Genomic DNA, 20,795 nt, shown 5'->3' on the forward strand with positions numbered 1-20,795 from the left:
TTGTTCTCTCATTTTCACTCCGTATAATTCCTGGAGTATATTCCTGTAGTTAGGAATAGAAATTCATTACAGTTTCCTTGGGAGCAGATTAATAATAATATGTAGAGCAACATGTTAAGAACAGAGGGACACGTCTAAGAACAGGAGCTTTCATTCTCTGTACTTCTATCTTTCCCTAGCTCTGAAATCGGGTAATCCTACTTCCCTGACTGGTATCAAAGGTAAAGTGTTATGACCAATTTGCTAATACTTGAAAGTGTGAAACACTATGGTAACTTAAATGCTTTGAAATAGGCATAATTGCAGAATGCATTTGGTTGGCAGAATGCTTTGGAAATAGGAATTTGCATGACTCAAATGGACATGTGATTTCAGTTTTTAATTTGAACACAAGTCCAGGCATTTAGTAACTGAATTTAAAACTTCTTGCCAGCCACTGAGACCTTGTGAAGACAGAGGGCATCCTCTTCAAGAATTTCTACTGGGTGAGTACTGTCGTTACCATAAGCATCTATAAGCAGTGGTGCTAGAGGAGATACTCACTCTTTTTACAGCTTTAAAGATGATTAAAACAGTAGCTGATCATTGAAACAGCTGGATGTATTGCAATTACAGAGGGTAACTGGATTCAGTTTGGCAATTATGACAAGGTTTACGTTTAGCTTTCCAGACCTGCTATACACAGATAGGGTGGGCAAGTTTGAATCTCTGAATTTTTTGTGCTTTTTAATTAGAAGCTATCACATTTTCCTTAAAAAAAATAAAGGCTTTTAAAAACCAATTTCTTCCTCTTCTGTCCCACTCATTTGGGCATGGAAACAGGAGACTGAACTCTGCAATTGTGCCTTCATTATAAAAAACCTTTTAATCAGTACAGAAGTATTTCAGCCACAGGTCTAGCTGTAAGGTCAGATGACAATTTATATTTATTTGTGCTGAAGATCAAACCTGATATTTAATGTACAGAATTACAGACTGAGTAATTTTCTTTCTTTGTAGTATCAGATACTGTCCTCTCATTTCACACAACTCATGGAGATAGCAAAGATGTTCTGTCATTGTTCAGCTGGAATGCACAAAAAGAACAAGATTTCTGTCCTGCAAAGGAATTGACAGGTAAAGCAGTCCTACTGTTTTAAGACTAACACAAAAAAATCCCTCGTAGCTCTTGAATTGCAAAATTTTAATTGTATATGCAGATTTCAGCTTGTCACAAGAGGGCAGTAAATGAACATTAATTCTGGAGGAAGTTTTTTAAAGAAAATTTTTTAAATAAAATGAAACTTAATAATTGAGACATTTAAGTACTAACTTAAATAGTTTCCCTAATTTTAAAATGCCGTATTTTATTTGTAGGGCATCTAAAAGCTGTAATTTGTATTTACTCTGAGAAACTCAATCAAGCCTGCCCTTTTTGTTTTTTGTCTTGCACAAATAAAAGATATTACTGCTATGTCTTGCTTCTTTTACTTAATATAAGAATTATTATTAATGGTGTGCCACCATTAGCTGGGGCAAGATGTCTTATGTTATGACAAGCCAGCATTCATGCAGAAGAGAAATCACTATGAGCATTTTCTATATGTTGAGGCTAGTAATCTTTTTATACCATCTCCCTTCTGGCTGAGTAGCAGATCTCATCTGGGTTCTTTTTTGTGCTTGTTAAATGTTTTCTACAGATAAAGAACCCAAATCTCAGAACATAGGTAGACAAGGATCTTTGTGTAGTTATCAGCTCTTTCACTGAAACCTGATGACTGAAAAATTACAGATCGGAAAAAACTGTTTATTAAAGAACCAGCAGATGGGCAGATTTTTTGACAGTCACAACAACTGGATGCTTGCATTCAATTCTGTTCTTTCAGGTAGTCATGTTTGTTCCTTCATTCCTCCATGCACAGGAGTCATGGATACTGAACTGTCATCATATTACTGCAGAAGACATTTATCATAGGATAAAAGGGGAAAGTTCATATTTTTCTGATGCCATTCCCAGGGACAAGTCACTCTGAAGACCCACAAAAGGGCCATCCCCTTTCACATGCATTAGTTAAACATTTCTCACAGTTGCCATCTTCTGTACCATGCAGAAGCCAGACCTTCCCATTGCAGAGTGTCAGAGCTGAAATATTGTAGTCCAAACGCATTTGAAAGAGAAGTGCCCTACTAAATACACATGTTTAATTTACATGTTGCAGATGAACCAAAAGAAGCCAAAACGGAACAAGATGAGGAATTCAGTCTGTGGCTGTGTCGGGTGCAAATCTTTTTTACAACTAAGTTCTTTCCTGCCTACCACCATGAAAAATTGGTGAGGGAAAAAATAAAAGAAAATAAAATACAGGATGCTGAATTAGCTGAGCTGAGAAAGATCAAGGATGAGGAGCTGGCAAAGTGAGTGTTGTATTGTATCTTGAAGTACTGCTACCTCTTATTTTCTACTAACAAAATTATTGAAAATGAGAAGCGTGCTTTAATAAAGTAGTATTGCGTACTGTAACTGGGAAAACAAACTCATCCAGGTATAAGCAGCAACATACAGAATGTAGCTCATGTGACTTCTGTTACTGTCAGGAGTAACATATACAGGCTGCTTTCAGGTTACTGAAGTCTTAATTCTCTGATATTTCCTAGCCCTTGAGCCATGCTCTGTGTAAAGGCAGCTAAAATTTTTTTTTTTTTTTTTTACATACCATAAGTCAGACTTGAAGTGGTAACTAGACAGATTTTCTGCTTCTCTACAATATGACAATTTATACTGCTCAGACTGCAAATATAACAATAGTTGCTTAGCCAGTACCCCCTCTCTTGCAGTACATTAAATTTAAATTTTGTTCACTCAGACTTATTGCTGGAAGAGAAGCAGAAGAGGCAAAAAGGCAAGAAGCAGCTACAGCAGAAAAAACATTTGACTCCAGGGATGCAGACTTTAAGGAGTTAGAGGAGCCTGTCACACAGTTAGTACCCCCTCCAGAGGCACCCACTGTAGGACCCCCAGTTGTTACAAAGGTGCCTGCTGGCAAAAAGAGAAAGAAGAAATAAATCTAATGAGAACTACTGAAGCTTCAAGTAAGTAAGTAAGTACTCTTTGAATAAGAGGAAAAAAAAAAAAACCCACCAACAAAAGAGCCACACTTGCACTAAGGTCTAAAATACAAGTATGATAAAACTGTATCCACAAGACTTGCTGGGGTCAGAGGAAAACTGTCTGCTCTTAAATCAAGGGTCTTGGGAAAGAGAATATAGTCATGTAAATGAGTATAACCCTTTAAACAAAACTATTCCAGAAGTCACTATTTGAGTTGTACCTAAAAATTCCCTCAAGTGTTAAACTGATACAATCATGACAAGATATCAGTTCTTATATGTCCCAATGAAATGGTTTCTGCTTAAACATGGTTTATTTGACTGAAATACTGCATATAAACAAGTATGTAAGAATTGGACAACAACTTTAAATTGGGCTGAAGCAGGAGTTGCAAAGAACAGGTCAACCTAGAATGTTCTTTGTTGAGGGGTCTTTTGTAACCAGTCTAGTTTCACATTGTAGAAAATTAGCAGAAAGTCACATGATGCAAATGAACACAGGAAAACAAAAAGATGCCCTTAAAAGTGTAACAATTATTAGTTTTATTTTCCAGTAAAATATTCACATAACGATATCAGAATGGAATGGTACAGATGAATTCAGACTGGTTTTTAATTAGTTTGCACATAAACATCTTTAAAATCTAAAAATTTTATGATCAAGAGTTTACAGATTTTAGTAGAAATTTTGATTCTTACAAAGCAAGTATTGCTTTACTATTGTCATTATTCCAGTCAATAATATGACTAATAACTTTTCATGTTGAACAAGTGTCTGACATTGACATCTTCAATAAATCAGCCCTTTGCAGATCAATCCAAGAAAAAAATATTATTAAACTGTGTTGCACAAAGTTTCTTCACTTCTTCTGTTAAAAAAAAAAAAAGAGAGAGAGAAGATATTTCAGTATGATATTTTATAGGAATCTCCACAAGAAAAACCCTGGGGATCATCAGGAGATTCTATTAAATTCAAACAGAAAAAAACCTAGGAGTTTCTAATGTAGAAATACATTTAATGTTACTCTGTCTTCATTAAGAGAAGGTTGAGTCAAGTCTGACATTTCACACTGTCTGAAAGATGAGTTGTATTCTAAGTGGCTAAAGTGTAAATGATGGTTTGAGTTTGCTGCTTGGCCATGCATCTTGTCAAACTTTTACACTGCAATAGCAGAAGACTTAGTTTCAACAAAAGGAGGTATATTATAACCCCTTTTCAGGGGAAGGAGGGATTAGGGTAGTCTGTTAAAATAAATCAAGTCAGCTTTTTTTTCATGACAACTTTTGCTTCATGCTATTTGGCAGACAACATTTCCTAAGTTTATCAGGCACAGAAACACTCATTTACTGTTTCTGTATGGCAGGTTTGATCCTGAAAGACAATTAGAAATGACTGTGTAAGTCCTGCAACCCATTCCTCTTTTTAAAATTCAGGTTGCTAGGCTTTGGTCTTGGAAGAGTATTAATTCTTTCCCATCATCCAAGTGAGCACACTGCTTCCTATTAAAACAGCCCTAAAATTCCTGCAAGAAAGACTCAAACTGCCCTTTCTCTTCAAGTCTATATAAAAGCTTATTGCATCTTAAGGTTAATTTGCACTCTTAGTCATAGTAAATAATTCTTAAAACAGCATTAGAAACAAAACAACAATGGAATGAGGATCACTGACAGCATAGTCATTATGTGTAAGTAACCTACCCATGGACCACTGACAAGTAAAACCTAACTCAGATGTAAATATATTCATCTCAGCTGTAATACACTTCATTAATTACTCCTAAATTAAGCTTGCAGAGCTCTCCTATTATTTGAAGGAGGAAGAATGGCTGATTAATAATTAAGAACATCTGCTGAATATTTATGCTGTTCTTTCACAGCTGGTAGAAGGCAGACTAAAACCTTATGCAAACTTACCTGGTCTGTCATAGATCCACCCCTCTCTAGATTTCTTGTAAGATGGATTTTATTACTTCTCCAGGGACATACATTACTAAAATGTATTCTTAGTAACTGTATTTAAAGGTAATAAAAACCAATCCTTACCATTAACTTCAATCAGATTTGCATTTTTTTGATTCAAAATAACATACAGTTCTCGCTGGTCTGACTTCTTCCCAACCACCCAGTAATCACTCATTGCCTTCACAATAATTTCCTCATCTTCATCAACTCTGAAAGAAGTTTGAGAAAGTAAAGGTGGCAGCAAGTTCATCTTCAACATCTTTATTTGTAGTCATTAGGACAGCTTAATGTCATGAACTGTTGTGGTTGTGCAGTTTCAAAGAGACACTACCAATACTAACTTAGACATAATTCAGCAATCTAGGATGAAGGCTTCATAAACAGCTGCTTAGGACAATTACAGCCCCAGATGAGTAAATCGTCAATTTGTCCATCAGCCAAATACTTGAATGCTTTGAAGAAAACACCTATCCTCCATACCACTAAGGACATACTTCATAGAATTATGATTTGCTACACAGTGACCAAAAAGTTGGAGATGGTATGATGATATTAAGCTTTCACATTTCTAACTGTTAAACCTAGAACTAAACTGTGCTGAACAACTAGATGTATTACATAAAGCAGGCACTAACCCAGTACTTCCACAATATGAGGAAACATACTTTTTTAATTTATAGAAAAATGAAAACCTTGTCCTTAAGCAGAGTGGGAAAACTGCTACTTGCTAATTATAGACATCAATTATTCAGCATTTTTGTGTTGTTAATTTTTATAGTGACAGAGCATCTGTCCCACCTTGAAGAACCATACCCATTGACAAGAAGCCAGTTATCTTCTCTATCAGCAGTAACTGCAAGGTTTGCATTTCATCTACTGTCTAATCCCTAAAAGCAGCCAGCTTTTTCAGAGCCAGAGATTAGACAGACTTAAGTGCAAAAGCACTAGGCTTCACATCTCTTTTACGTTTGTTATGGCTACTCTGAAGTTTCAAATAGATGAGAGATCTTCTTGGATAGAGGCCCTGGTCCTTCTTCAAATTTTTTTTTTTTAAAAGGACAACAGAAGTTTTGTTTAAGACAGACTACTTCTAAACCAACACAAAATACCAAATACGACCCATGTTACACCATTTATCTCACAGAGCTATGAATAGCCATCCATGAACAAGACAACATCAAAGCTTCACTCATTTGAAAAAATCTACCTGATAGAAGGAGTTGCAGACTATTTAATAGTTAAGCATTACCTGGAGAAGTCACTGTTGATGTCACCGAGAATCTTCATGAGGTCAGGGTGAACAGATGCAAGTGATACACTGGGCGTTTTCCTCATGTGAATGGTACTTTTCTCTGCCAGGTTCATGTGATTGAAATAGATAAACTTAAACTGAGGCTCCTTCTCAGCCCTAGGAATATTTTAAAAAAGAAAAAGAAAAAAGGTGACTTGTGAATACTGACACATTCTACAAGCACAGGCTTCACAGGGAACAGGTAACTAGCCAGTGCAAAGCTTACTCAGACATCCTGAAGTTATCTTCACATTGAAGAGACCCAAGTACATTAAGACTTGTGGCATGACCAAACTTCATTTTAACACACTTTCTTGGATGGGAGGGGTGGGAAAAGCAAGCCTGCCAAACCAGCCAGTTCTTCCCCTTCTGCTGCTTAGGCTGCTCGTAAATAGACACAGGGGAGTCTAAAGGCATTGTCCCACTTCCCAGTAGTGGCTTGTTTGCATTTTTCTAATGAGCTGTTCTTCCTCTGTCCCCATTTTGTTTCTTTGCTGCTGTCCCCAGTGCCAGTCCAGTCTGGTTTGAATGGATGCTAGGTCTTTAATTTGATCAATAAGTAATTTTCCACTCACATCTTTGTTATTTGTTACAATGAAAAGAAAGAACTCTTCCTTGATCCAGGCAATTAGATTTCCCCCCATCATTTGTGTGGGCCAAGCAAGAAACTATTTTCAAACTCCTGCCTTGACAGTCTTCCTTCATTTCCTCTTTTATTAATAAAAAAATCTGTCACTTAGAGCTATAGTTTTGGTAGAAGTTACAACAAATTCAGACTGGCAAAAACTGGCTGTAACAATTGGTACTTCAGGCTATGTATTATTTAGAATCAGGGAGATACTGTGATGACACCACTCACCTTAGCAAACAACTAGATACCCTTGCTCTCTTGTCACCCAGATGCATTAGCATCAAGAAACTGTATCATGTTTTCAGGACACCATGGCATTAAACTTTAAAAGAGTTAAAGCTGCCAAAGCCAGTCCCAGATGACATTAAAAAACTCTAAGCTTAATGATTTAGTAGATTGGCACAATTTCAAGCACATCCTATTCTATACCCTGCGATTTTGCTCGTTTGGCATGCTACCACTAAATGAGTCTGGTCAAACACCTATCTTTGTTTTAATTCCTCTTTTGTTGTCATATGCAATGCTGTTCTTGCTTCCCCAAATAACAAATCTATCTAAAAATAAATATAATTTTATGGAAAATCAGCTATAGTTCCAAGTGAAGTATATTTTCCAAAGCATTAACATCCTTTTTGACTTTTTTTTTTTTTGCCACTCAAGTAGTTACCTCAGTCCTGCAAAATAGAAAAAATAAGACAGTTTCTTCCTCACCTACCATGCATGGCAACACTTCAAGAAGCAGTAATTCTGGAAAAAAAGTACTCAACCGTAAAGCTTATATTGTAACCAAATAATCCACTCACTAAAATCCCCATTTCAAACTGTTAAACAAAAGTTGTTCTAGTATCTAGACCTTCATTTTCCTTTTGGATTTGTAACAGAGTTAAAAGTTACATATACTTTGTCCAAGCTGTAAGTACTTTTGTCTAAGGCAATACTCAAGCTAGTGGTGTCAGTGTCCACTTGATGTGAAAAATACATTTCCTATTTTAACATTATACAAAATAGCAGAGAGTCAAAGCAGAAGTCAAAGGAAATCAGCACAAAGGATGTGGGTACAAAGACAGTGAGTGATCTTTTTAATTTTTTTTTTTTTTTTTTTTAACTCAATTGTTCTACTAGCCCAAGGGCTATTTGTGAACATTATAAGATTCTGTTTTCCTCAAGAAAAGTTAGAAAGTATAAACTGAAGTTAAGATTTTGCAGGAACTGCTACTTCTCTACTTCAACGTGGGCGACAGTGACAGAAGACTACCATGTCCATTGGCATTTTTGCCATCTGGTATATATTTTCGCAAGCAGAGTAATCTGTAGAACTCATCATCTGCATGGGTCAGCTAGTCTCATTTCACATATGAAAGAAACAAAACCTCGAAGTTCCACCTCTTGTATCTGAATAATCTGCTGACAGCTGGGGCTTGAGGAAGCAGAATCCCAGTTGATAATAGTGAGACTTATCTTAACATTTACATGATTCTTATTCTGCAACAATTATGCACATAGAGGAAAAAGGTTTCAGCCACACAATAGACATCTGTTCCGAAATTAGTAACATGTATGTTGTTACTTCAGGGAGACCTAAATATGCAACAGGCACTTTATAAATGCTTAACATGCAGAAAGGTAGGTAAACATCATTTAAAGTACACAGTTAACTTAATGCTTTCAACATTTGCACTCATGTTACGATTATTTAAGTTGTTCATTAAACCTAATTTTTAAACCAACTAATGAGGGACTGCAACAGGAGCAGAAACGTGGTACAAACCCTGATATTCTCTTGTTGATGTTGTACTGTTCACATATGTCTGATGCCAACACGGTGAGTTGAGGCCCAACAATGCTGTCCAGTTTACGGCAAAACTCCAGCGTAGGTGGAATTGAAGCTAGGTGATAGGTAAAGAAAAGGGAGAGATGAGATTCTCTTCCCACAGTTGAAGGTACAGTTTCTGTAGTTGTTTTCTTTAAACATCCATGAGAGGCCTCTCTCTTAATTATAACCTTCTGGATGATTTTGAAAGTCCATGGCTAACTGAAGCAATATTTACTCATTTTATTGTGTATATTGAGTTACTTATACCACTGGAACAAAAACCAAAAGACTGATAAAAGCACTCATGAAGAGGCTCAAATAACAAATTAACATGAGTATTTTTCAAGAGTAAAAACAAGTTGCATTTTTTACTAACTATGTCTTGCCAAATAAGTGATGCTAATAGGTACTTACCATCAATCATAAAGCAGACAGCTGCACTCATGGCCTGGAACAAAAAAGTTAAAGCAAAAAAACCATTTACAACAGGTTACCTCAACTACCTCAAATAAATGACAATACTTCAGTGAGGTCACACACAGGTAAACCAGTTAAAAAAAATAATCTACTTCAAAGGTAACACTTCAATAGGATAATCTCTTTGCAAACCTGCACAACACAGGATAGTTAAGATTTTAAAAACTGTTAACTGGGCTGAATTTTAAGTTGTAGGGGAAAGGTAAAATTTGCTAAAAATGCATTTTATGCAAGGATATATGTCTGCAAGAAACTTGCATTTAATTTAAAAAAAATACTAGTTTTTTGTTTTATTGATTAATACTACATAAAGCCTGGTATGAAACCACTTGAAGTAACTGAAGGCTGGTATTTTGTTTTAATAAAACAACTGTTTTGAGGAGGGTACAGGAGAGGGAAAAAGAGGATTCAGGCTTTAAAGCTTGTTGCTAGAAACACCAAGAGTTTTCTGTCTCTTTGCTTTAACCTGGTCATATGAATTGTACAGAAAGACACATTGATAAGTACTTCACATCCTTGTCGTCTTCATTGTATATAGATTCCTAATTCTGTGGAATAATTGCATAGAAAAACATAATACCTTATAAACAATTAAATGAAGCTCTTCGTAAGTGTCATCAGTGTTAACAAATATTTTGGGGAATCGGCATTTTGCTTCCGGATCATTAAGGTTTAAAGGTCCAGTTAGAAACCTAGAAAATAATTAAATAGGTGAGATACGATGAATTCTTGCATTTCATTTTTTCCTATTTAACAGTTGTTCTTGAAACTAACAATTACTTGTGTCTATGAATGTATTTGAATACAATGCGTTTTCAGCTATCCAGATAGGCACAGAGCCCTTAATATATTATCTCAGCACTCTTACATTTTCAAAGTATTATTTGCATATATGCTCCAAAGAATTACAGAAACAGAATCAGAAAGCCTGAATAACACTAAGGAAATAAACTGTGCAGACCAAAGGAACAACGAAACTCTTTCCACATTCAAGTTGTGACTTATCTTTAAAAACCCTTTTTTTGTTGCTACTGGGAAAACACTCTTCCTTTGCTTTCCAACAGTACATTCAAATTAGTTTTATGTAAAACAGTGGTGTGCTAGAAGCACCTAAACTTGGAGAGATGTGGGGGACAGATGGATGGGACAAGGAGTGTGTGCCAGCGCCTTCATCCCAAAAGAATACAATAAATCAGGCAAGAGGAATTATTGTGATTAAAGAAAGACGTCCAAACCCACAACTATTCAAAATAACGTTGACCAGCTGATTAAGTACAGAATTCCCCACTCTGACATGCTGAGTACAGAGGGAAAATAAATAGATAAATCTCTAGATTAAATCTACACCTTTGTCTGAAGTGCCTGACTGAAAAGAAATGACCGGAGCAGTTCAAAAATTTTTCATGCAGTGCATTAAGAACAGTGGGGAAGAAAAACAAATGTGCAGTAATGTTAATGAAGCCTTTTCTCTTTTTTTTCCAGAGGTCAAGTTTTACATTGCACCAACTACTGTGCGACACTCTTGAATGAACTGTGTGTGGAAAACATACTCAAAATACATGTATTCCTCCCAAACATTTTGTCCTTGAGGGAAGAAGCAGTAGATGGTGACAGTAAACAAGAGCTACCTTCCATAGTGTTGTAGATTTCCTGGCATTTCAGCACGTATTGGAGAATCTCTTCCCGCTAACTGAAGCGAAAAAGAACACACACAAGAAAAAACAGCTTAGAGAGGTATCTTCTGTTACATTTTGTGGACTGGCTTTAAATCAAAGCAAACCATTTGCAGAAATCACCACTCATGAAGATACATACTTTGTGTAACATGAAGGAGATAAAGCTAACGTGTAAGAGATGCTGATAGAACAGGGCATTTTGATTTTGCATTTATTAATTTTAAAATTTCGCTTATGGAGCTTTTTGATGGGGGGGAGGGATAACTAATTCCATGTGGTCTTATGGCACTCCATGCTGCATTTAGCCATTAAGATGAAGCGATCCATTTGCAGTACTGGGCAGTCATCAGGTATTGACACTGAGTAAACTCTCTATCACTATCCCATATCCAATTTATCAGCACAATTCCTATTGTAAACATTAGGTACAAATACTACTGAGTTCAGTGAAGTGCCCCAAAAGCAATACATCCCAGAATTTCTAAACTAAAATTTAAGAGCAGGGCGCATGGAAAAAGAGATATTCCTCTCTGGTATTTTAGCCCTTAGTGATACCAAATAAACAGAAAGAAAATGAAGAAAAAAAACCCCAAACACAAAACCCAAAACTAACCCCTCCCCCCCCCCAAAAACAACCAAAAACCCCTCTATCATACCTCAGGCTCCATGTGCCTTGGAAACAGAGATGTCGTGAGATATTTGTATAAAATTCTCATGTCATCTTGTTCCAGTCCACTCCTAGAACATCAGGGAGAAAAAGAAACGCAAGTGATGTTTGTGCTGCAGTTCAGATCACATGTTTTCCTCTAACCAAAACTTAGGCAAAGCACATACCGAACTAGGGTAGCAACATTTCAGTGTCTCAGTAGATTCAATCCCGGAACATTCATCTTTAATAAAATGTTATGTTTATGTGCTAAATACAAACCACATCTAAATTAGCTGTAAACCAGAAGAGAAATAGAAACAATATTTAAACAACGATCAAGTTTGCTATTCTTAACTCCATTTTTAAGTAGGACTCTTCACAAGCATTGCCAGTTTCCTGGTTCAGAACCATATGAAGAACAATTCTTCAATTAACTGTCTCTACTAAAGGGTCCTACAGAGGACCTTGTATATATGCACAGAGGCTCTTAGGATGGAAATTACAAGGATACTTCTCTAGCTGCTCCTCAGGCCAACATGGAAGTAACCGTTTGGTACAGGTTAGAGATTTTAAAGCTAAAGACCAATGCCTTTCTTACATATCACTCATCCTACCATTCAGTTTTATCATCTTCATGCAACTCTTTCACTGATTCAGAAGCTTTGCTATTATGGCACTTATTTATAGGATAAGAAATTGAAGACACACAAAAGAATTATTGAAGTACCTACCAGATAAGCTGGTCATTGTAGAGAAATGCAGTATACTTGACTATGTTCAGGCTTTCTTCCATCCTGTTAATAAATGACTGAATTTTCAAGTAAGTCATTTTATCCAGTGGAAAGAAGCTGATTCCACAAAACACATCCAGCAGATCGCAAGACTGTAAATGCAGTGTCTGCAAGTACTAAGAGAATAATGACAGTTGTTTTTTAGAATTCAGAAAACTTCCAACATGTAGATTTAAATGACAAATTTGAGTCTAATCCCTGGTAATCTAGACTAACGATCAAAAAAAGCCCCCAAAACAAAAAAAAACCACCCTTCCAGTTCCACTTGTACGACATATTCCTTCATGGGGGACAGACTTTTTAGTAGGGTCTGTAGCAATAAGACAAGGAGTAATGGTTTTAAACTAAAAGAAGGTAGATTCAGACTAGATACAAGAATTTTTTTATTATGAGGGTGGTGAAACACTGGAACAGGTTGCCCAGAGAAGTGGTAGATGCCGCATCACTGGAAATATTCAAGGTCAGGCTGGAAGGGGCTTTGAGCAACCTGATCTAGTTGAAGATGTCCCTGCTCATTGCAGGGCAGGTTGGACTAGGTGACCTTTAAAGGTCCGTTCGAACGCGAACTGTTCTATGATTCTATGTGTGAGTGTGTGAATGTGATTCCAGGTGTCAGCTTGCTATTACTTAATCATAGTGACAACAGCTTTTAAGGCTAGCTCAAGATCTTTTGAGAGTGTAAGAAAGCACAGCCTAACTTACTAATATTTAATTTCAGAAGTAACTCTGTAGAAATATTAGCAGATAAATCCATTAGCTTTCAGTGTGCAAATGAAAAGATAATTTCTATTATTCTCTTTCTTGCTAGGCTGAAAACTTTACCAAGATTGAAATGCACTATCAAATGATCTGCTCTGTGAAAGATGAGTTATCCAATGGCTCCCTCTACAGTCATTTCACATTACCAAAACAACCAAGAAGTAAAATACTTGCAGACAAATAGCATGACAGATCTCTGCAACAGTTTATAGTCTAAGTCTCATTTCCTTTCAGTGTTTCAGTCCAGTCCAAGCCTGCTAGCAACACGTAGTCAATTTGTTCAATAAGGTTATAATAGAACAACGTGCATGACTAAATTTTTTAAGCATTTCTAATTCCCCAGCAAAAAAAAGAAACTTTTCCTTGGATTTCTTTGTTATGCAAATCCATAGCGATTACTGTTTTATCTTCAGTAGGAACTTCAAAGAAAAACAGTGTTTTAAAGATAAAAATCTATTACTTCCGTTTTTGCCATGCTCTATTTTTTAACTTAGTATAGACAGAAATATACACCAGCTAATCAAACAAGTACTCCTTGTGCCAAGAGTGTTCATTCTAGAGTCTTACAAAAAACAAGCAAAACCCCTCCCAAAACCCACAAGCAAAGGCTGTCCTAAAATCAGACTGAACTGTACTTTTGTTTACACTATCACAACATTGTGTTATTTTAAAAACCTGTTAAGAGAACAAAATTTTAAACACTAGTACACAGTGTCTACTCTCCATCATTATCAGAGATACCAATATTCACATCTCTACCACAAGAGAATTAACTGCTGACAGCAGTCCTCTGTTTCCTCCTCCCATGCAAACGAGAAAAATAGGTGCAGACAGACACTTGGGTGCCATCTTTTAAAGCCAGCTTGATGAAACTTTTCATGTAGGAACTCAAAATTCTGCCAGACATGACTACTCAGTCAGTCACGTTATTTGAAAAATACCTGAATAATATTTGATGGATTTCTTGCTCAGAAATAGGTTTTGGTTTCCACCCTTTCACTAAAACATTTGCTTTTAAAGACTGAAATTAAATTCTGAATACTAGTTATAACCGAGGCAATATTTCCTGAAACCTTATCAGACATGACTACTAATTCCACATGGGGTGGGGGGTAGAAGTTAAAAAATTACAACTATCCATTACTTCACAGTACTATAGGACTTCAAGTCTGTGCTTGCAGGTTGTGGAATCTCCACCCCCAGGTATTTTCAAGACTCAACCAGCCAAAGCCCTGTGCAGCCTCGTTTGAATTCAGTGTTACCCTACTTTGAATAGGAGGCTGAACTGGATGACCTCTCCAGATTCCTTCCAACCTGAATGATTCTGCAACAGTTACTCAAATAGGTCTGCACAGACTGTTACCATACTAACCAATCCAAACATTAAAACAGAATTTCCAAAGAATAAACATGATTCCATCGAAAAAAATATCCAACAGCTAAGCTGTTCCATCAAGCCATAACCTTGCTTGTGGTTCAACTCCACTTAAAGAACCTACCACATTAGTAGGAAGCAGGAATTATTTCCAAAAAATGAGCAACCAGACTTTTCGTGTTGCCACTACACCTTTTCCACTGCTCGTGTTTTATAGTCCTACTGCAGCCACATCGAGAAGATTTTTGCATTTTAATTCCAGTGCAGAATCACACTGTATGTGCCTGAAAGATAAGGTCTTACCCGATGGAAGAATTTCTCTAGTCTCTCCTTTAGAACTTTTACACCTCCATCTTCCATGGCTTTCAGGAATGTACCATTGAAAAGCTAATAGTTAAAAAAAAAAAAAATCTGTCAGTTGGGTAGTCATTTAAAATAATTTCTTATAACTCGGCCATGAATATAGCTAGATTACAATACAGCTCCTGTTTCTCAGTATTTGGACCCCACATAGATCCAAACGTACCCCTTCTTTATTGAAGAAACATCTCTGAGGTTTGCAGAGTCCAGGTATATATGGCAGCAGGGGCAGAATTAGAAAAGAAAACTAAATTCTTTAATGCTAGAGAAATTATCTGTGTCACTGAAGTATCTTGTGCTCTTGCTTTGTAACAGCCAGATTGATGGCCTTTATCCAGTATTGTTTCTCCAACAGATAATACCTAACACCATCAAAATCAAATGCTTAGTAGTGTAACTGCCCATGAAAAGAAATCTGGACTTCACAGAAATTAGAAAGCTCTTCTTTTTACAATAAGCTAACAAACCAGCACAGGTAACTGCAAAAGCTTTATTTTTCTCTTCCATCAGCACCATTACAGCTTCAGGAAGAGAGCAGACGATAGTAACGAGACAAGAATGTCAAAGAAATGATAAGCTTGCACATCCAAATGGTACCACGAGGATCTCTTCCTCTACCGAGAAGAGGAGCCTCCAGTATTAACTCTACCTTGTACATGCTGTAGCACTGCTGTAGGACCGAACTATAAACCTTGTCCTGCAGAAAAGAGAGCAGGACATTAGTATAAGCAGAGGGAGAATTTCAAATATTTTGGCTGAGCTCCACATAACATGTTTTCAAAGAGCCAGCAAACACAAAAATTAGAGCAATCAATCTCTGAAAAGTTAAACAGCATTTTCAGTCAGCGTCTAGAAATTTCTTTGTACTTACAAAGTACTATTTCTATAAAGGGAGTCCCTTCCACCCTTACATTTAATACCAAAAGCACCTTATTAACTCATGCACAAGACAAGTTAAAAATAGTGCCCTTCCCTAAGGCCAGTGGTCAGTGAAAATTAACTTACATTTCTGACTAATTTTCTCTTCATCCAAGTCAAAGGCTAAAGGAGGTGGGACACCATAGCAGGTTTTTATTGAGCTAGGATCTTAACCCAGATGAAAAAAAGACTATTTTATTGTTTGTCTGGCAAAATAAGAGTGCCTGTGACACCAATCCTTTTCTTAGAACACAATGAGGACCAGAAGTAGTGCACACTGTAATGAACGGAGGCAGCATAAGCAACCAGCTTTTTAAATATTATTCCACCCAGTCAAATACCCTTCCTGTATACAATTAAACTGACCTAATGATACTGAAGTTTGGACATGAAATCCCATGATAGTTATGAGCTGTTTGTTTTTCCAGATTATTAGTAAAGATTACTAGCAGTCTTAAGAAAGTAGTAACATTATACTTAAACCTAATAAAAATACGTAATGTAAAATCTTGCAAGATCTTTATTAAACAAAGAGATCCTAAAAAAAATTCACCTATTCCAGGCTAAAAGTCTCACAGCTTTATATTTCACCGATGTTTATTGGGTGATCTTGAACTGCTGTTTGGATAATTCTCTCTCTTGCTCTCTTTAAACTTTATTGAAAAGTACTTTGCCCTTTTTCCATTTATGGAGATATATATTTTTTTATATATATATATAAAAAATCAATTTGGCAGCAGTTCAAGAAGAATCAAACTAAGATATTTCTGGAGGTACTCTTAAAATATAATAAAACCCATTTGGGAAAAAAAAAAAAAAAAAAGGAAAAAGTTCAGTATTACCAGTAATTCTTCTTCCTGATATTCATAGACTGGCTTTCCATCTTTGTGTTTTTCTATTATCGGATTCCGTACAACCTAGAAAGTGGAACAGGCTGGTATTAGACAATGCAGAATGCATTGAGAACATTGCGATATAATGTTTTAGAAATATGCATATCACATGCATAAGTACCATGACCATCCAGAAGTTTTCTTCAGGTTCATGGAAAAATTGTCTATTCTTCTGCGTATGTAGGGATTTTGCAGGTTTTGTTGGACTAAAAGTCCTGGAAGGAAAACATATACGTAGACATAGATATTTATACACACAAAAAGAAAACATACGATGGGAAATTTAAACTACAGTGCTTTGCTAATACAGTGAGCTGTGCAATCAGGCTGCATACCTTGTGAATTGTACTATAGCTTCACATAGTCCCACATTTCTAATTTTTTCATTCTTTTCTACTTCATTTGGGTGATAGAAGAGAATCTTCTTTTCCTCCTAAAATTTTAAAAAAGAATCAAAGCAAATGCATTTAATAGAATCAGAGATAAAGAATACTGAGTTCATGGTTTGCTTGTTTTTTAACTTTAATCCCTTAATTTCCTAGGCTGATTTTTATCTTGTAACTAAATGGGCTTCTGTAACAATGGATAAAAGGCATATTTAAGCACATTTAAACAGTCAGTCATCCCAAGATATCTCAAAACGCTTTATAAATTGAAGGCTATTGAAATAATAGGCCCTTGTCACTTCACAGCTCGTTCAAAGCAAGGCTGGCTTCAAAGCCAGCTCAGATTGCCCAGGGCCTTGTCCAGTCAAGTTTTGGATATCTCCAAAGATGGAGATTCCACAACCTTTCCAGGCCCCCCCTCTGCTGTTTGACCACTTCACTGGGAAGAATTTTTTTCTTCTATCTCATCGGAATTTCCCTTGCTGGAACTTCTTCCGTTACCTCTCATCCTTTCATTTCAAGGACCTGACTCCATCCTCTATAGCCACCCTTTAGGCAGTGAAGACAGCTATCAGACCCCCTTCCACATCGTCTCTTCTTCAGGCTGCACAAATCCAGTTACCCTAAGGCTCTCCTGGTACATCACGGACTGCGGCCCCCTGACTGACTCAGGGGCCCTCCACTGACCTTGCTTCAGTTTGGCAGTATTTCTCCTGCTCTGGCAAGCACAGAGGAACACAGTGCTCACCGGCAGTCTCACAAGCGCTGAACAGAGGGGAAGCAATCACTTCACTTGACCTGCTAATGCATACTCACTCAAAACAGCCTGGTATGCTGTTTTCGCTGCCACAAGGGCACACTGCTGATTCACGTACAACCTGTTGTTCACTTAGGACTCCCTGGTCCTGTTTTGCAAAGCTGCCTTCTAACCAGTCAGCCCCTGGCCTGTCATGTTGCACGAGATTATTTCATTCCACACGTGGGACTTTGCATTTGCCTTCATTGAGCTCCACGAGGTTTCTGCTAGCCCATTTCCCCAGCTCGCTGAGGGTCCCTCCGAATAGCAGCCCTACCCTCCGGTGTGTCAACAGCTTCCCCCGTTTGGAGTCACCCATGGACTTGTTGAGGGTGCACTCAAGTCTCATCGCCCTGGTCATTAGTAAGTATGTAAGAACACTGCCCTGTTCAAAAACTATTAAAACTAAAGATTATCACATGAACCATAAAATACACTGTTATCTAAAAACAGAGGCTCTAGCTTCTTGAATTTACTTATTAAAGATCTCAATGGCAAGAAAATACTGGCAATAACTTGAATTTTTCCCCATTTAAACACTAAGCTTTCGACCATGCTGTATCTACCTGGAGAAAATTACTTTTAGAAAAAGTTACTTCCTCAGTAAAACATAGTTACCAACAGACCAGCTCCCCATCTACAATATTTTACGTGCTGCTGTCGAAAACCCCCTCGGCTACCGTTCCTTTTTAGCCCGAAGCAGAGGCAGACCCAGACGCAGGTAGCACTCGTCCCCGGCCCCGCCGAAGACAGACGAGACGCGAGCCCCGGCCGCGGGCAGGGAAAGCCGCGGCTCCCTCCTCCCCAGCGGCCGCCTTTGTTCGGGGATGCTCGGCGGGGGGTGGGAGCCGAAGCGTTAATCCCGCGGGCGCAGGCTGCGGCCCAGGCCTCGGGGAGGGACGGCAGAGCCGAGACAGCCGCCCCGGCCCCCCGACCCCGCGGCAACAGAGCCCGGGACAGAGCCGGGCCGGGAGGCTGCCCTCCTCTCCCCACAGCCCCGGGACGCGCCGCGCCGCTCCGGTACCTCTCCCTCTTTGGGGCCCAGCTTGGGGTTGTAGATGAAGAAACTGAGCAGGGTCGGAGCGAGCTGTTTCTCCTGGCCGGCTCCCCCCGCCGCCGCCGTCGCCATACTGAGCCTGAAGCGAGCGCGCCTGGGGCCGGCAGCCGCCACACACCATCAGGGAGCAGCGCGGGGCCCTCCGCCGGCACCGGCCCCGCAGCACTTCCGCCTTCTTCCCCCCCCGCCCCGGAAGAGCACGGTGCGGACCAGGAAATGCTCCCCGGGCCCGGCGGAGGGCGGGGGACTAGGGGGGACGATGGCGCTCCGCAGCGCCTCCGCCGGCGGGGAGAGGAATGGCGGGTGGGAGGGTAGGAGCGCGGGGCTGCCCGGGCCGGGTCAGCCGGCTCCGGTCACTGCTGGGGGGTCTAGGGGCTCGCCGGAGGTTGGGGAGCCGCGGGAAATCCCGTCTTCCCCTCAGCAAGAGGCTGTGCCCGGTCAGTGATCCGTGAGCCCTGCTGGAGCTTCCCAGCACGGCCCCTCCCGGGCAGCCCCTCTGCAGGCGGAAAGTTACTGCCGGTCGGACCGGCGGGTTCCGCAGTGCCAAATCACCACTTGGCCATAACACCCCTTCTCTGAAGAGCAAACTCAGCGCGGTTCAGTTCCCTTCTGATTCGTTCAAAGGTGCCTGGCAGCTGAAAAAAAGTAGAAACGCTTTATTTTTAGAGGTAAAATCCGAGATTTGAAAGATGAGATCTACAAGTTTGAATATGTTGAAGGAAATGTCATCCAGCATCACTTAGTGCAGGTAATTCTTTCTCCATAAATAGATACACTACGTTTATTCTGATTATTTTTCGGTTTTTTTGTCTGGCATATTTAAGATAGTGGCATTTAACTAATAAAGTACTCAAGAAGCTTTTCTGTTACTTTTCAGTTCCCGTTTTAATCAAAATTCAGTGTGAACTAAATTATAAGTAAAACCAGCTACATGGTAAGAGATGTATCACTTTGCTTCTCTATAGGAGTATGAAGTTCAGGAATCTGAATACGCTGAAGTTACATAATTGCTTAAATAAACACCTAGGTAAGGTATAAAAGATACAGTTGAACATCTCATTCCACCAGGTCATTTAGAAAAGTGGACCAGAAAGCTTTCTTAAAGTTGTGCCAGATTAAATCTGGAGGAAAAGAGTATTTCTTGAGTTTTTCCTTTTTCACTTATGTTCTTATTTTGGTTCCTATCATCACTCTCAGTTTATATTTACTTTCACTGCTAGTGTCATTCTGGACAGTCCTCACCAGCCTCAGCAGCTGATGGCTTACTTGAGAACCCAGTTCAGTGCTGTAGGAGCACTGTGTGCAATAAAGATGCTGTAAGACTGCAGTAATTTAATATTTAATGTCTGTACTCAAAAAGTGAGCAGTGTAAGCAAGATAGAGGTGACTACTATTTCCCCTGGGCTGGTAGAGTCAGCATGCAGCTCTGTCTCGCATCCCTATTGCCATGCTATGGCTGCAAACCCTCCTGGTACCTGGCCTGAGGGAGGCAGCTGCCTCCTGTGAGGGAAGGGAGGCTCAAAATGGAGGGGGCTGATTCTTGTGAGGGAGGGGAGGCACAAAACGGAGGGAGCTGCCTCCTGTGAGGCACAAAACAGAGGGAGCTGTTTCATGTGAGGGAGAGGAGGCACAAAATGGTGGAGACTGCTGTCTATGAGGGAGGGGAGGCACAAAATGGAAGGATTTGCTTTTTGTGAGGGAAGGGAGGCTCAAAATGGAGGGGGCTGCCTCTTGTGAGGGAGGGGAGGCACAAAACGGAGGGAGCTGCCTCCTGTGAGGCACAAAACAGAGGGAGCTGTTTCATGTGAGGGAGAGGAGGCACAAAATGGTGGAGACTGCTGTCTGTGAGGGAGGGGAAGCACAAAATGGAAGGA

At 39.0% G+C, this 20,795-nt stretch overlaps 2 protein-coding genes across 4 annotated transcripts in view; one reads left to right on the forward strand and one right to left on the reverse strand.

Moving 5' to 3' along the window:
- RSPH10B (radial spoke head 10 homolog B (Chlamydomonas)) overlaps positions 1-10,879 on the forward strand; it is a 24,495-nt gene extending 13,616 nt beyond the window's left edge. Inside the window, exons 17-21 of the mRNA XM_010570227.1 lie at positions 434-485; positions 1,000-1,116; positions 2,199-2,394; positions 2,844-3,069; positions 10,744-10,879. Coding sequence (XP_010568529.1) covers positions 434-485; positions 1,000-1,116; positions 2,199-2,394; positions 2,844-3,042 — 564 coding nt within the window. The 3' untranslated portion in view covers positions 3,043-3,069; positions 10,744-10,879. The remainder of the gene's footprint in view (positions 1-433; positions 486-999; positions 1,117-2,198; positions 2,395-2,843; positions 3,070-10,743) is intronic.
- CCZ1 (CCZ1 vacuolar protein trafficking and biogenesis associated homolog (S. cerevisiae)) lies at positions 3,610-19,100 on the reverse strand. Of its 3 annotated transcripts, XM_010570224.1 has the most exons (15): positions 18,889-19,100; positions 17,018-17,115; positions 16,804-16,897; positions 16,632-16,706; positions 15,521-15,568; positions 14,815-14,898; positions 12,318-12,493; positions 11,594-11,675; positions 10,890-10,951; positions 9,842-9,953; positions 9,199-9,232; positions 8,740-8,857; positions 6,299-6,457; positions 5,131-5,258; positions 3,610-3,956 (listed from the first exon to the last, which is right to left on the reverse strand). In XM_010570224.1, the coding sequence occupies exons 1-15, from the start codon at positions 18,991-18,993 to the stop codon at positions 3,901-3,903; spliced, it is 1,431 nt and encodes a 476-aa protein (XP_010568526.1). In that variant the 5' UTR covers positions 18,994-19,100; the 3' UTR covers positions 3,610-3,900. The 3 variants fall into 3 exon arrangements, with proteins under 3 accessions (XP_010568526.1, XP_010568527.1, XP_010568528.1); XM_010570225.1 differs by lacking the exon at positions 15,521-15,568 and having other exon boundaries at positions 18,889-19,071; XM_010570226.1 differs by lacking the exon at positions 5,131-5,258 and having other exon boundaries at positions 3,615-3,956.
- Between the last annotated feature and the right edge of the window lie 1,695 nt (positions 19,101-20,795).

This window comes from Haliaeetus leucocephalus, unplaced genomic scaffold, assembly GCF_000737465.1.
Source record: "Haliaeetus leucocephalus isolate CR32 unplaced genomic scaffold, Haliaeetus_leucocephalus-4.0 Scaffold295, whole genome shotgun sequence".
Classification (NCBI taxonomy): domain Eukaryota; kingdom Metazoa; phylum Chordata; class Aves; order Accipitriformes; family Accipitridae; genus Haliaeetus; species Haliaeetus leucocephalus.